Genomic DNA, 17232 nt, shown 5'->3' on the forward strand with positions numbered 1-17232 from the left:
TGACTTCCTTTCGTTCTTATGCTAAAGTAAGTGCTGAGAGCCTTATCCAGGTTGTGACTACAGCAAGGGGCAAAGGGTTAAACCCCCACCCCCATGACCAGTGTCTTGACCAAGATTGGAAAAGAAAGATCTAGCTGCCAGCTGGATCTTCAAGGTAACATATACTTAGCATGGTCCATAGGCAACTGCCTCAGCCCACAGATGTTAGGGGGCAGTGGAAGCCTCCTTACCAGTCCTCTCTGTTGGAGGACAGAGTTGTATGTGCCAAACAGACTTCCTTCACCCCTAAACTAGCACTGTCCTCAGATGTGGTAGAAGACGGTCCACCATTGCCAGTGTCCAACTACTGATCCAGATTGCCTCTGTACTTGGGATGAGGGGTGGGACTTTACGAAGGAGATTTGAAGAGTGCAGGGGGATTTGCCATGGGATGGAGAGGGCATGGATGTCCCATTCCACGAGCAGTATGTTTCTGCTGGCAGAATGATGATTCTGGATCGAATCCATGGAAATCAGGGCCTCATCCTCATAGCCTTCACTAAACTCCCCTAACCTGGTGCCCTCCTGATATAGGGCAATTAAAACAATAATAGTAACTACCAAGAGAAAACTTGCTATGCAAGAAAATACATTCTTGAGATGGAAGCTTATCAGTTTCTGTAGCAGAACAATTTTACAGATGAGTTTGTGCCAGCTCTACAATTTTTAGGATTGTGGTGCAAGTCCCTTGATGTTAGAAGTGCTTAATGTTTAAGACATTAGCATTGGAATAGGTCCTAAAATTATTTTTGATGTACAACATTAATTTTCTCCACCTTTTCCACCTAGGTACCATGCTGGGAATAAGCGCTTCCATTACTCCACTGACACGGACTCTAGGCCCAACAATAGGAGGATTTTTATACAGAAGATTTGGGGTCTCATCATTTGGTTATTTACAGCTGGTGGTCAATATACCTTTGTTTTTGTATCTATTGAAGAAGAGGATCCCTCAAAAAGAAGAGAAAGTTCAGTAATTAATTCCATGAATAGTATTGATGAGAAGAGCACAGATAGGCCATTGTTTAACTGTATTTTGGGACTTTTGTTTTAATTGCCCTATTTGATAGAAAATACATGAATTTAAACCATCTCCTATTGTAGATATTGTTGGGGAAGAATATATCAAGAGCCGTCTTCGATCAGATCAAAAACCTATCCAGCCCAGTGTTCTGTTCCCGCTGTGGCCAGTTAGATGCACTAATGGGAAGCCCTCAAGTAGGACATGAGTGCAATAGCATCCTCTTGCCTGTATTCCGTACCAAGTGATTTTGGAAGCATACTGCCTCTGATACTAAACGTAATATATAGCCATCATGACTAGTACCCGTACCCCTCATGAATTGGTCTAATCCCCCTTCAAAGCCATTGAAGTTGGTAGCCATCACTACATCTTGTGGTAGAAAATTCCATAATAGAACGATTAGCTGTGTAAAGAGAGCTTTCTTTGATCTGTCTTGACTCTCCTTCCGTTCAGCTTCTTGGGATGATGCCAAGTCCTAGTATTGTGAGATTTGTGTGTATATGTGTTCAACCTGCGATATTCCGTCCACACCAGTGCCCTTAATTACTATTCTTTTGTATTTTTAATCACTGTGGTGATAGAAAGTGCTCTTAAATTCTGCTATCTTGGGGAATAGGTAGCCTGCATTTGGAAAAGTGAGTATCCATTCCAGCCTTGGAAAAGGAGCAGAACAAGCAAATTTCTATTATAACAACCCAGGCCATGCAAGTCCCAAGCAGAACTGTATGTAGGACCTTTTGCAAGAACCTTTTGGGTGAGCCATTTGTCTTCTGATTTCTTCCATCCCTCCCTGTTAGCACTTTAAAATTGCAGAACTTGCCACAGAATTATCCACTGAGTAATCTTTTGGTTTTGGGTTTGTTTTTGTTTTTAGACATTCTTGTTGGCAGGAAAAATTCTAAACCACATTTACTTTGTTCACCTTTGAACTTCTTTTATGCCTTTTAAAGCTCTCAAAACCCAATATTGATTCAGAGTGGGGAGGGGAACTCCTGCTTCAAAGGGAAACAAGGAGAAAAGTTTTCCATGCCAAAATAGTTCAAGCCTACCTGATTCCCTCTCCTGTGATTAAATCATGTATGTCTTTTGTTTAAGACAATCACCACGAGATTCACCTGTCTATCAAATGGTCCTGTGAAACATTGAAAAGGATGGGAGATACATGCCCAAATTCTCCAAATTCCACTTCAAAGCTTGGTTTGGCTCACTCCCCTTCTCATATGCAGCCTGTTTTCAGGTTCGATCAAATTGGGAAAGTACACATTTTGCACTGGAAAAGTGCTCATTTTTCAAAAGCGTACACTTTCCCCCATTGACTAAAGTATAAAAATGCAAATTTTTAAAGGTGTGCATTTTTAGAAGTGCATTTGTTAAAGTGCACATTTTTCTAACGTGAACACAACTTTGGGAATTTGTGGTCATTTTTGAAGAATATGTGCTCCCATCTGTTTTGGGGGGGTTGCAAATGGGGCATTTTTGAGTGAATTGCAAACTGAAATGAAATTCTCATTCATCTGTAATAACCAGAGATGCTAATGCAAAGACCCATTTTCTTCCCCCCTTCCTTCACGCCAGAAAAGAAAAGAGAAATGCCATTTTTCTTCTCTCTCTCTCCCTCTCTCTCTGACTTACATCTTCGAACCAAACTCCCAAATGCAATGAGCCATCTTCAACTGAGAACCTAGTTTTGTTTTATTTTAATTACTATATTTTGAGAAGAGACATAGAAGGGGCAGCTCAAGTCTTTGGATTTTAGGATTATTTCAGTCCACAACAGACCCTGCTTAGAAGCAAACGCCTCTTTCTTCTCTTGACTTCCCCCCCACACACACACACACCTCATTTCTGAAGGAGCTCATTAGAGCTTCTAACATACAAACTCATTAGACCTTTTTCTCTGGGTTTTTCCTAATACTTCACTCCGTCACCTGAATTTCTACACCCAGAACAGAAACTTTTCTCTGTGGCTTACTCTCTCTGCATCAATATTCTCTTCTTCTTTCCTTACTTTTCTGAGTGCTTCCAGGCAGGTGGCTCCTAGTGCTACCTATCAAAAGGCATTGGATAGCTATTCTATCTTTACTTACTTCATAGATTTTCTTCAGAAAGTAACAAAATGGAAGAAGTGGTGGAAAAACATGGCTTCAAGTGAAATACAATGATGTCTGGAACCCCACCCCACCCCACAAAGTTAAATGAGGCAGGTTCCGTAAAAGCCTCATCGGGAAGCAACTTTTCCCTATAGGTTTTTTGTACTTTCTATCCCATTGGCTCTGTTCTCAGGTTCTTCCTAACAGATTCTGCCGGGTTAACCTTCCTTCTCTTTGTAACCCCACTCTTCATCCCAAAAGTTGAAACCTCTCAATTTGCTTTCTTCCAACCCCCCTGCATTTGCTTTATCCCCTCCCCCATCCCCGCCTCCTTCCAAAACACCCTCACAATTAAAATGATTTCCACCGCAATGGTTATACTGAGGGTGTGTGAGCTTTGATAAGTTAACCTGCCTGATAGGACACTGTCCTCATCAAAAATACACTTGTTAAAAAAGACAGAAGCATAATGGTATCTACACTATTTGCATTACTCTTCCATCCATTTCCAAAAAAAGTTGTTTTTTTCTGGTAAGAAAAAAGGCAGAAGCAGCACTGGGAAAACATGGGAGGATTACAAATGGATAGTGTTGTGTGGACCTCCTGTAAGATGTGAGTGAACCATGACAATTCTGCAAGGTATCATCATCTGAAAGCAGCTCAGTGTTACACTGCCCTTTTTGAAGTGTGGGGGTCCAGATTTGTACATAATATTCCAAGAGCGGTCGCACCACAGATTGGCATTCAGGCATTCTTTGGCAATTCTATCTTCTGTTCCTTTCCTAATGATCCCCAATATGGAATTTGCCTTTTTCACAGCAGCTGCACACAGAGTCTTTGTTTTCATAACTGTAAATGTTAGATTTGTTCACAAAGCCTAAAAGCTTTAACAAAACATTCCATACCATTGATTCTAATCACTCAAGGGACCTTTCAAGGCCTCACAGCTGAAGAGCTCGTTCTTTATAAAAACACATGAGCTTCAGGCAGAGGCCTAATCAAAGCACATCAACTTAACTCTTTTGTAGAAGAGCCCAGTTTGTAATATTGTGTAGATGATGATGATGATGATGATGATGATGATGATGATGATGATGATGATATTACTCAAGTTCAAGATGGATGAATTCAGGTTAGAGCAAACATCAACTTATTTCTGTTGTAGAAGATCCCAGTTTGTAATATTGTGTGTAGTAGTAGTAGTAGTATATTACTCAAGTTCAAGATGGATGAATTTAGGTTAGAGCAAGTACAAACAAAAGCCAATCTTTGCTGATTCACAGAACGGTATCAGCTCATTGGTACCTCTCCAACTCAGCTCTATCCACCACCACCTGCAATATGGAGCTAAGACTGGCCTAGCTTGTAGGGTTGCCGTAAGGTAGGGGTGCAGAAGCTCTTTCAGCTCAAGGGTGGAATTCCATTTTGGAGAAGTTCTCAGCCACATTTGAGTGGTGGGCCAAGCCAAAAGCAAAATGGGCAGGGCCAAACAAAGAAAAATACCAGCACATATATTTTAGCTTACAGCTCTTACTGCCAGTAATCAGGAGTGGCGTTTCAACCTTTTAGGTTGGGGAAAAACACTACACAAAAGTTAGGAGGCCACCCAACGGACATTTGGAGAACCCTGGAAACCAGATTGGGACCCCAGGCAAGCCATATTTGGCCCCCGGGCCCATGGTTCTGCATCCCTGCTATAAAGCTGTGAGTGTTCAATGTCCTCTGATCACGCAGATGTGCTGTATATAGGACGGGCATGATTAATAGTAGCCTCGACATTGCCTTGTTGCACATCCCTCTTGGCGTGTTCCAAATGATATGGTCACTTCCATTGGGCATGCCAGCGTCTCTTCCCATTTACTATCACCTGGAAGACAGGAGCAAACTTAAGAAGGGCATCAGAAATGGAAGCTGTTGATTTTGAGCTGAGACCTACAGTGGTTGGCAGTCACATGGTGTCTGTCTAAGCCTATGAATCTGACACTCTGACAGACAGTACTTGAAAAGCGAGATTTGCTCAAGTGGAGCATGACTTAGCTCAGTCAGCTGCTGTGTCATGAGTCCTTCTCACAGTTAGGTTCTGGGCATACTGGCTTTTAATTGCATTTTTACCAAGCTGGCAAGTTAAGCAGCTGTGAAGTGGTTGAGCTGCTCAACCTGCTGAAGTGCTGTGCTTGCAATACCAGGTTTAGAACGCACAGTCCTCAAGTGTATCATCGGAAAGCTCACCTAATGCTCCCCCATATTAGCTTGCTTTGAGTAGTTCCCACAAAGTGCATCCTTACAATCAATGATTAGATTTTTCCTGGAGTTCTCATTCATTTAGGAATCCATACAACTGACTGTGACACCTTGGAAGTTATGGATTGAATCCAGATTTAGATGTGTGCATCTTCCCTGCTCCACCCCACACAACAGCAGCCCCTCCACCCCACCCCCGATAATGCTATATGGGATTGAGTGACCGTGTTGAATAGTGTGAGCTATACTGAGAGAGGATTCCCACAAACCAGGAAGGGGGGCCTTCAATGCATGGAGCCCTTCCATCTACTGGAGGGGCCATAGCTCAATTGGTAGAGCACATGTTTTGCACAAATTCAATCCCCAGCATTTCCAGGTAGGCCTGAAAATCTCCTGCCTGAAACCCTCAAGAGCTGCTGCCAGTCAGTGTTGACAATACTGGGGTAAAGGGACCAAGGATCTGACTCCATATAAAACAGCTTTCTATGTCCATGGAACACAGATTCTGGATCTAATCCCTGGTGCTTTAGTGCCCAAAGTACTTCTCGTACTGTAACTCAGTAATCCTCATAATGCCACTAAGGTAGGCTAGTATTATTCAGTGGCAAGCTGAAACACTGGGCCATTGGTACAAACATTTTCCCTCCTTTTTATGCATTCCCCCACCCACCCACCCGCCTTGGGGCTGGCTTTTAGATGGGTGCAAAAGGTAGCAAAGGTTTGAAAGGCCACTCTCCTCTCCCTTCAAAAAATATGAAGCACTCCCCACTTTGTGTCATTCTATCGGTGCTCCAGAGTGACCCTGGTCTGCTGCTCAGATGTCTGCAGCTCAAATCGCCCTTCCTCCTAGCAACAGCCCAAATTTGGAAGGAGACCAACCTGAAATATAGAGCAGCAACCAACTGGGGCTGCAAATGCCAGGAAATGGGCATGGAAAAGGTCAGCTTTTAGGTAGTTTTCAGTCTCCTGTTGAAAATGTTTGCTGGAGTACATTCTGTTCTATTCTAGTGGCTAATGGATCATGGAGATAAGCCAGACTTATCGTGTCCTCGGACAGGGAGTAGTATGTGGGTTTCTGAGTGAGGGAAGTAGGAAGTCCTGAGCTGCCGTCATCTTAAGGCAATGCACTGGGGTTCTCCCCTCTCATGTAATAGTTCTCTCCTCTGAGATACTATAATCTGGATTAGGTAGGTTGACCTATGTGGAGGGGGGGCATGAATGTTGGTGAGAGAAATGGTGAATGGTCTTTTCTTGCAGTAGACCTTGGCCTTGGTTGCCTTTGGATTCCCTCAGTGTTACGATCCAAGGCCAACATCTGAAAAAGCGTGTTGTTAGACATTTAGCCCAGTAAGGCTAAATGTCTTTAGGACAGACAGTTGGATCACACCACATGTATATTTATGGGATCGTTGGCCTGGCTGAGGCCCACAGTATATATCTGCAGAGTTTGACTACTAACACATACACTAGTAATTTTGCTAATAGCTTAAGTGCTTCCCCTAGAGTACTCCACAGTCAGGTTAGAAGTAAGAAATATTGTTTCGACTCCTACTAATATAGGATGAAATCTTAAAGTTGCATTATTTCCACGCATGCAATGGGACTTCCCCTTCATTTCCTCCCCGCTACAGACCCACATGTGTACTATGGAGGGTCTCCTAACCCTCTGAACATTTGGGGGGGAAGGTGAAAAGGGCAGGGGGAATCTGCTGTGTTGGTGAATTGATGGACACAACTGGATTTCACCCAAAGAAAATCTTCACATCAGAAATGTAGTAATAAAAAAGCATTTAATCTGGAATGGACACATTTAAATGCTAATAGCAATTTTAAGACAATCATGTACTTAAGGATATTTATCAAAATAAATACAAATATAGATATTACAAATAATTTAATGTGGTCTTGCATCAGCAGGTGCTGCATATTTTTGCATCTCATAAATAGAAAAAACACATTTTGCAAAGCTAGGCATCTTGCACACAGCCATACTTTGCCTTAAGTCTTTTTTTTTTCTTTAAATAGTCTTTGGCTTGTAAATGCCTCTCAAGGGAAGCTTGGCTTCTTTGCTCAGCCACCTCATCAGACCTGGAAGGAACCAGGTACATTTAACATCCTTCTTAACTTTCCTTCATTGGTATCCTGTCCTGGTTCAATCCAAGAAAACCGGTCTTGTTTGTCATCCAGAGGTATACTACTGAAAAAAAGGCGGGGAAAGCACATTATTAGTGATGCAGACCAGGCACGCTAGTAGAACAACATTGCTTTTAAATTCTCAGTCCGAATACAAAAAATATCCTGTGAAAAGGTGATCCTATTGGGTTTTGCTAACACAGTTAATAGTATCAGGCTTATGATCTGAGCAGTGGCAAAGGAGCATAGCATTGGACTTTAGAAATGTTTAAACTTCAATGCAACCTACTCCAAAATATGCATGGAATCACAACCTATGGGAACAACGTATATTTCAAAAGCTCAAGATACACAACCCAATCCTATGCATATTTATTCCGAAGACAGGGGCAACGAGGCTTACTATCAAGTAAGTAGTGCAGCAATCCTATACATACTTCCTTGGTAGTAAGCATCATTAAACTCAGTGGGACCAACTTCCAAGTAAACATGCATAGAATTGGGATGCACGCTGTAATTGTAAGTCATCGTCCCCCATCCTGCAATTCAGTTGTGCATCCAAGGCACTGAAATTGATGCAGCAGTTCAAGTTACAAATAATATTAATTTGAACAACTGATTATCCCAAACTCTATTGCAGAGACTTCCTGCAATGAGTTTTAATTTTCTTCTTAGTGCAAAATCCCTATATCCTCCTGCCATAACCAAATGTTTTTCAGTAACCTAATTGGTTAAACAATGACTCTTAATTTTTTTTAAAAAAAAAAAGATCCATAATTTCCAACTCATATTCATTCAGCTCACCACCCTTAATGCCCCAACACCAAACCATTTTTAAATTGAAGGTAGATGCAAGTGCCATTTTAAAATCAATTATATTTATGAATTAGATATGCTTAGCTTTTGGGGCCTTGTCCAAAAGAACTCCCTCACCCCGAAAGTGGTTTTATGCTGGAATACTTAGAAAAGATATATCTACAAGAATAACAACAGCAGCAAAGAGTGTTGCGGCATGTTAAGATTAATAAATGTATTCTGGCATAAACTTTCATAGACTGTAGCCCACTTCATAGGATGCACAGAGTAGTTTCAGGCCTTCATACAGGGTATATGATTGTGTGTGTTGGGTGGATGGGGGAGAGAGAAAAGTGAGTAATGTTAAATAGTACAGATGTTTGCTGCTGCTATGATCACTCATTGCCTGCCCAATCCACATTTGCACTATTGTGACACCAGAAAAAGGGATCCTCACCGTTCCTATTTGGAATGTGATTGTGTTGAATCAGCACACTGGACACACGGACACTCTTTGCCTGGAAGTTTCTTAAGAGCACCCTAGCTCTGCCTGACTGTCACCTAATTTAACCTTAATCAGGGAAATTCTTTGAAGGCCCCTCACTTTAGCCATTTATTATAGTTCCAATTTTAGCTTATGTGCTGCCGAAGCGAAGAGCCTTCAGGAAGCCAGACAGAACAAATATTTGAGGACAGCAGAGAATAGGGAGGCTTCCTGAGCTGCCTCTTCTTCATTACTTCTTTTAAAAAGGCATCAGTCATTATTTCAGGGAAGTCAACACAACGAAGCTAGTTTTACAAACCGCCTTGCACTACTGCAGTTTTAGAACTCTTTCCTTTGCACATGCAGACGTTATAATTGGGGTTTTCATCATCCCAAGCCTAAACACGTCTGCTCGGAAGCAAGTCTCGATTTCAATTAATGAACCTCTTCCAGCCAAGCTGACCTACTCAGGTAAGCTTAGCATTGCCATCTGGGTCTGAGGAAACAGCAACGTTCCTGATTCGTAGATTAGCAATGGCCAAGCATTTTTGAGTTTACAGTGGCTAGTTAATGGCTTTTACAATTGTTTGCTCCAGTGAAGTTGGCTTGTTGCTATTGTTGAAGCTTCCTTCCTTGCCAAATCCTTCCTCTTGCTACTCAATATAACTCGAATACATAATATATAAAACAGCAAAGCCATCAGTGTTCTGGTCCAGGAGTAAATAAAGATCTAGATCAAAGCCCTGCAGCCGATACGAAGGCTGCATAGCAGATTCCACTGCATCTCTTCTAGCCCAAGTGTGAAACACAGCCTCAACAGCGCAAAGGCAGCGCGCATCACGCCGCACACGAGCTGCAGGGTTAAAACCGACCGACCCACCGACTCCTGGAGAAGAAGACGAGACCTTCCCGGGAGTGGGGGGTCGGGAGTGGGGGGGGGGGGTCGGGCGAGGAAGAGACAGGCGCCCGGGACCAAGAGTGGAACCGTGGCCACGGCGACCACGCTCGCTCGCTGGGCCGCTCACCTTCGGCTAGCAGTGGGCCGGGGCTCGGGCCGGCCGGCGGCGGGCTCAAGGGGCGCGGGCGAGGCGCCTGTCGCGGGTGCCGGCGGCCGCCTGCTCGGCGGCCTCCTGGCGGCTCTTGAAGTCCTGGATGGCGCGCTTGTTCTGGAAGTCGATGAGCGCCATGGTGATGGAGGCGTTCCAGCAGCTCTCGCCCGGGCACCGAAAGTCGATCTCCTTGTGGTCCGTGGTGACGATGGTGAAGTACACGTACTTGCCCGTGCGCTCCACGCAGTCCACCTTCTGGATGGCGCCGAAGCGCAGCTCCTTGGCGCGGGCCTTGCCGCCGCCGCCGCCCTCGGGCGAGAAGAGGCTCAGGCTGTCCTTGCTCAGCACCACCAGCTTCCTCTTCCACAGCTGGAAGAGGCTGTCGCTGCGCTTCTCCAGCTCGCCTTGGCGGATCACCTCCGACGACGCGGCCGGCGCCGGGCCCTTCATCCTGCGGCTGTCGACCGAGCGACGCTCGCTGCCCGCTAAAGCTCCTGCCGGCGCCACTGCTGCAGCCGCCACGCCGCCGCTCGGCTCCGCTATGCGCTCGAGTGCCGGGACCAGGGCGCCGCCTGCGTTTCCTGCGAAGCTCGGCTGCTGCTGCTGCTCCCGCCGCGCTGCGATCTGCGGGCGCCGCGCCGGATGGGCACCATTTATGACGCTGGAGCCACCCCTGCCAGGCCCCTCCCCGCGAGGCCCACCCTCGCCGGCCCGAGGCGAGACAAGCCCTACCCCGCCTGGCTGACGGCGCTGCTTCTTCCTGCCGCCCACTCGATCGTTCCGTCACCCGCCAACCCGCCTTGTCTCCCCGCCCCCCGCTCACCTTCGCGGCCTTCGAGGGCAAGAAGACCAGGACGACTAAAGCGGAGCCTCAAGGAAGAGTCACACACGCGAGCGGTTGTTGCTAGGACCGCCCTCCCGTCGCCACGCCAGTTTTCTTTGGAGCATCTCCTTTCGCCTGAGGAGTTCGAGTCGCCTTCCGTCTTGCCTTTCCCACCCCTGCAAGCATGAAAGCTGCGTCTGTCTTTCTTTCTTTCTTTCTTTCTTTCTTTCTTTCTTTCTTTCTTTCGGAGCTTTCCTTTTCCATTGCAAATGTCATTCAATTCTGCCAAGAAATCATCATCATCATCGACAGTTCCCTTTTTTAAAAATATATAAAGGTGTGTAGCACAAACCCCCCTGGGCCTCTCTTTCTGACATATGGCAGGTATAATCCCATTCTATGGGGCTAGTATACCTGCAACTATCACCCAGTTCTCACCAAGAGGGGGGTGGGAAATGTTATAGCCATGCTAGTCAAGGAGAAGCATGAAATTCCAAAATTCTAAGTCTTGGGGTCTGAGTTAAATCTGGAGGTCACTGTAGATCTTTTCTGGGGATCCAGGTCAGAGTGGTGGGCAGGCCCGCTCTTGCCTTGACTGTGGTTTATGGAATGCCAGTCTTCCTCCATTGGTTGCAGCCTGGGATTGCGGGCCTTTGATGGTGAGAGGACTTCTTTGAGTCCAGGAAACCCTCTGAGGATGTTCTTTTTGGTGGTCACTGGAATATATCGCCCATGATGGGGTTATCGCCCATGTGAAGGACTAGTACAAATAACTGTTTCTGAAGTGCAAGGTTACAAATCCAGTGAAAAGCTGGAAAGATGTGATGCACTAGAGGTAAGTAGGAGGTTTGTTCTGACCAATTTGGGGTAAAGGGAGTTGCCATTTGTTTATTCTTAAACAGGCCTCCCACCTTCATTCCATTTTGAGGATAGGTTTTCATCAATTATCATGAAAATGAATAATGGCCTTTTTCTTTTATTATTATTATTATTATTATTATTATTTATTTATTTATTTATATAGCACCATCAATGTACATGGTGCTGTACAGAGTAAAACAGTAAATAGCAAGACTCTGCCGCATAGGCTTACAATCTAATAAAATCATAGTAAAACAATAAGGAGGGGAAGAGAATGCCAACAGGTACAGGGAAGGGTAAGCAGGCACAGGGTAGGGAAAAACTAACAGTAGAAAGTAACAGTAGAAGTCTGCACAACATCAAGTTTTAAAAGCTTTAGGAAAAAGAAAAGTTTTTAGTTGAGCTTTAAAAGCTGTGGTTGAACTTGTAGTTCTCAAATGTTCTGGAAGAGCGTTCCAGGCGTAAGGGGCAGCAGACGAAAATGGACGAAGCCGAGCAAGGGAAGTAGAGGCCCTTGGGCAGGCGAGAAACATGGCATCAGAGGAGCGAAGAGCACGAGCGGGGCAATAGTGTGAGATGAGAGAGGAGAGATAGGAAGGAGCTAGACCGTGAAAAGCTTTGAAGGTTAACAGGAGAAGTTTATATTGGATTCTGAAGTGAATTGGAAGCCAATGAAGAGATTTCAGAAGCGGAGTAACATGGTCGGAGCGGCGAGCTAAGAAGATGATCTTTGCGGCAGAGTGGTGAACAGAAACCAACGGACTGATGTGAGAAGAAGGAAGGCCAGAGAGAAGAAGGTTGCAGTAGTCCAACCGTGAAATAACCAGTGCATGAACAAGCGTCTTGGCAGAAGAGACAGACAAAAATGATCGAATCCTGGCAATATTGTACAGGAAAAATCGACAAGATTTAGCTATTGCCTCAATATGAGGAATAAAGGAGAGCGAGGAGTCGAAGATAAAGCCAAGGCTACGAGCTTCCTTGACCGGAGTAAGCGTAACATCATTGACAGTAAGAGAGAATGAGAGATGAGGAGAAGGTTTAGGAGGAAAAACAAGCAATTCAGTCTTTGCCATGTTAAGCTTCAAGCGACGATGAAGCAGCCAAGCTGAGATATCTGAAAGACATGCCGAGATACGATCGTGAACATCAGGAGAAAGTTCCGGAGATGACAGATATAGTTGTGTATCATCGGCGTACAGATGATATTGGAGGCCATGAGATTGAATAAGCTTGCCCAAGGGCAACATGTATAAGGAAAACAACAACGGGCCAAGCACCGAGCCTTGCGGAACCCCTACTGAAAGGGGAAAGGAGGAAGACGAGCTACCATTAGTCAACACGCTGAAAGAGCGACCCGCTAGATAGGAGGCAAACCAGTTATAGACAGAGCCACAAAACCCAAGGTCATGAAGGGAATCTAAGAGAAGATCATGATCAACCGTGTCAAAGGCTGCAGTTAGATCAAGGAGAATAAGAACGGAATAATGGCCTTTAGACTTGGCAGTAAGGAGATCATTGGTGATCTTAGTAAGGGCTGTTTCGGTGGAATGCAGAGGACGGAATCCAGATTGAAATGGATCCAAAGCAGAGTTACTAGAAAGAAAGTCAAGACAGCGAGAGTAGACCGCACGCTCCAGGATCTTTGAAACAAACGGCAACAAAGAGACAGGTCGGTAGTTAGACAGAGATAGCCTATCAAGAGTAGGTTTCTTGAGAATGGGAGAGACTGTAGCATGTTTAAAAGCAGAAGGAAATGAACCAGAGGACAGAGAATCTAATCTAATCCAAGGAGAAGTGGAATGTAGTGATATGAAATGCGATCATTCGGCCACATTTGAAAATGATGAAAATGATACAGGACAGATGCCTGTGCCTGAACTGATGTTTTCAGGAAGGGCGTCTGAGGAACTGAGGCAAATAGTGGTGACAAAAGATGAAGTTTTCAACCTTATTGACAAATTGAAAACAAATAAATCACCAGGCCCAGATGGTATCTATCCTAGAGTTCTCAAAGAACTCAAATATGAAATTGCGGACCTCCTCACAAAAATATTCAACATGTCCCTAAGCTCAGCCTCTGTACCAGAGGACTGGAAGATGGCCAATGTAACACCAATTTTCAAAAAGGGATACAGGGGGGATCCAGGAAATTACAGGCCGGTTAGCTTGACATCTGTTCCAGGTAAATTGGTTGAAAGCATTATTAAAGACAAAATTAGTAAGTATATAGAAGGGCAGGTCCTGCTGAAGAAGAATCAACATGGCTTCCGCAAAGGCAAGTCCTGTCTCACTAATCTACTAGAATTCTTTGAGAGTGTCAACAAACATGTAGACAGGGGTGATCTAGTGAACATTGTTTACTTGGACTTCCAAAAGGCTTTTGATAAAGTCCCCCACCAAAGACTCCTGAATAAATGTTGTAGTCATGGAATAAGAAGAGAGGTCCTCTTATGGATCAGTAACTGGTTAAAAAACAGAAAGCAGAGAGTAGGAATAAATGGCCAATTCTCCCAATGGAGGGAAGTAAATAGTGAGTTCCCACAGGGATTGGTATTGGGACCAATTATTCTCAACTTGTTCATAAATGACCTGGAACTAGGAATGAGCAGTGAAGTGGCCAAGTTTGCCAACAACACCCAAATTATTTAAGGTTGTTAAAACACAAAGGGATTGTGAAGAGCTCCAAAGGGATCTCTCCAAGCTGAGAGACTGGGCGTCCAAATGGCAGATGCGGTTCAGTGTAAGCAAGTGTAACGTGATGCACGTTGGAGCAAAACAACCCCAACTTCAAGTATAACCCAATGGGATCTAAGCTGACGGTGACCAAACAAGAAAGAGATCTTGGGATTGTGGTGGATAGCTCAATGAAAATGTCCACCCAGTGTGCGGCCACTGTAAAGAACGCAAACTTCATGTTAGGCATTATAAGAAAAGGAATTGAGAATAAAATGGCCAGTATCATACTGCCCTTATACAAATCCATGGTGTGACCACACTTAGAATACTGTGGACAGGTTCTGGTCACCACACCTTAAAAAATTATAGAGCTAGAAAAGGTGCAGAACAGGGCAACTAAAACGATTAAGGGGCTGGAGCATCTCCTCTATGAGGGAAGGTTACATCAACTGGGATTGTTCAGCTTGGAAAAAAAGAGGCTAAGGGGAGACATGATAGAGATGTACAAAATTATGCATGGTGTGGAGAATGTGAATAGGGAGACATTTTTCTCACTCTCTCATAATACTAGAACCCGGGGTCATCCCATGAAGCTGATTGGTGGGAGATCCAGGACAAATAAAAGGAAGGACTTCGCCACACAGTGCATAGGGCCAAACCCACAGTCAGCTCCCCCCCCCCCCACCGCAGCCCGCCTTCCTGCCTTTCAAGTCTCTGCACCTCCCTATCCTCTAATCTGGGTCTCTTTGCCTGCCAGTTTTCTACTCTCCCTCAGGCCTGCTTATCTTCTCTCTTCAAGTGCACATTTCCTTCTAGCAGTGTATCCCTGGCCTTCCCTCCCCCTTCCGTTCACTTGAGTCTCGCAGGATGACTCGCCTCAGGAATGCAGCTGTTGCCAGGCCCACTATCTGTGAGTCAGCTGCAGCCTTGGAACTCTCCCCAGATTTCATTCAGCTGCTGGGCTGGGCCCGGATAGTGGGGGAGAGGTAAGCCTCCTTGTTGTAAATGCCATTCAAGAGATTGCCTTTCTTACAGAAAACCTAAATGTGGAGATAGGCTGTCCCTCATACATTCTCTCTCTCATAACATACACACAAGTAAATCGGATGAACAAATGAACTCTTCTTTGGTTGAGTTCTCTTCTTCATTGTCAATGAGGATTGCAAATTCCTGACTCAAACAGAGTTTCTCCATTTAACAACTGAGTGCAGGGTTGGCCGTGCTATGGGCCATTGGCCTCAGGTAGCAAACACTGTGGGGAGGAAGCAACGGCGAGGTGTAGGAGGGACAGAGCTATGAGTGCCATGTGTCATAGAATCATAGAATCATAGAATAGCAGAGTTGGAAGGGGCCTACAAGGCCATCGAGTCCAACCCCCTGCTCAATGCAGGAATCCACCCTAAAGCATCCCTGACAGATGGTTGTCCAGCTGCCTCTTGAATGCCTCTAGTGTGGGAGAGCCCACAACCTCCCTAGGTAGCTGATTCCACCGTCACACTGCTCTAACAGTCAGGAAGTTTTTCCTGATGTCCAGCCGGAATCTGGCTTCCTTTAACTTGAGCCCGTTATTCCGTGTCCTGCACTCTGGGAGGATCGAGAAGAGATCCTGGCCCTCCTCTGTGTGACAATCTTTTAAGTATTTGAAGAGTGCTATCAGTCTTTCTCTGCTGATCTGCTGCGCTCTAATGAGATGGAAGTTTCTGTCAGGGAACACTGGCCCCTGCCCATTCTTTTCAACTTGTTCATAAATGATCTGGAATTAGGAGTGAGCAGTGAAGTGACCATGTTTCATAGAATCATAGAATAGTAGCGTTGGAAGGGGCCTGTAAGGCCATCGAGTCCAACCCCCTGCTCATTGCAGGAATCCACCTCAAAGCATCCCTGTCAGATGGCTGTCCAGCTGCCTCTTGAAGGCCTCTAGTGTGGGAGAGCCCACAACCTCCCTAGGTAACTGATTCCATTGTCGTACTGCTCTAACAGTCAGGAAGTTTTTTCTGATGTCCAGCTGGAATCTGGCTTCCTGTAACTTATTTATTTATTTATTTATTTACAATATTTATATACTGCTCCCCATTCAAAATTTCAGAGTGGTGTACAAGATAAAATACAATAAAAACAGTACAAAACACCTTAAAATAGATTTATAAAAGCAAAATTAAAGGTGAACTGTGAAGCGTGGCTGATCATTAAGGGAAGGCTTCTTGGAACAATGACATTTTCAGGAGGTGCCTAAAGGAATACAGAGTTAGTGCCAGCCTGACCTCCAGAGGCAGGGAATTCCATAGGAGAGGGGCCACCACAAGGGCTCGTCTACACCAAGCAGGATATTCCAACTCTAAAAGTGGTATATAAAAGGCAGGAGCCACACTACTGCATTATAGTGATATTGAAGTGACTGCAGGAGCTACACTAGTGCTTTATAGTGGTAATGAAGTGCACTGACAACTGTTGGGGCCCATTGACACATCAACACCAAGCAGGATATAATACTATGAAAGTAGTATATGGTATGTCATGGATCCCAACACTCGTCAGTGCACTTCAATACTGCTACAAAGCAGTAGTGTGGCTCCTGCCTTTTGTATACCACTTTCATACCACTTTCATAGTGGAATATCTGTTTGGTGTAGATGAGTCCCAAGTGGTGCGGTGCCTAAGCATTGCATTTGCTTCATTTTATGCTTCCATAGGAAGGGAGGTGGCTGAAAGAGATGTGATAAAGAGTTCTATAATCTATGCTACTGCTTCCTTGTAGCTGTTCATTATAGCCTTCACTGTGCAAAGAATGGCAGTTGATTTGTTTTGGTTTTACTTTCATGTAAAGCTTAATGTATCAATTTAATGTTTTAATGGCAGGGGCAAAGAGGTTCTTACAGGACTGAAGGCTCAGAAGGCTCTGCTGAGCCAGATTTAATGGTCGTCGTGAAGGGATCAATGTCCAAAGGGCAAAGCTACAGTCTAATTCTCAAACTGCAGTTTTTTCCATTGTCACAGAAACAGGTATTTATTGCCCT

At 44.7% G+C, this 17232-nt stretch overlaps 2 protein-coding genes across 2 annotated transcripts in view; one reads left to right on the forward strand and one right to left on the reverse strand.

Moving 5' to 3' along the window:
* The window catches only part of SLC22A18 (solute carrier family 22 member 18), an 83625-nt gene extending 80104 nt beyond the window's left edge, over window positions 1-3521 (forward strand). Inside the window, exon 11 of the mRNA XM_063117170.1 lies at window positions 829-3521. Within this exon, the coding sequence (XP_062973240.1) occupies window positions 829-1016 (188 nt within the window). The 3' untranslated portion in view covers window positions 1017-3521. The remainder of the gene's footprint in view (window positions 1-828) is intronic.
* Window positions 3522-9875: 6354 nt separating this feature from the next.
* Window positions 9876-10495, reverse strand: LOC134393687 (pleckstrin homology-like domain family A member 2). Its single transcript, XM_063118753.1, has one exon. The coding sequence runs from the start codon at window positions 10303-10305 to the stop codon at window positions 9877-9879; it is 429 nt and encodes a 142-aa protein (XP_062974823.1). The 5' UTR covers window positions 10306-10495; the 3' UTR covers window position 9876.
* Window positions 10496-17232: the final 6737 nt, after the last annotated feature.

The sequence above is a fragment of the Elgaria multicarinata genome, chromosome 2 (genome assembly GCF_023053635.1).
Source record: "Elgaria multicarinata webbii isolate HBS135686 ecotype San Diego chromosome 2, rElgMul1.1.pri, whole genome shotgun sequence".
Lineage (NCBI taxonomy): Eukaryota > Metazoa > Chordata > Lepidosauria > Squamata > Anguidae > Elgaria > Elgaria multicarinata.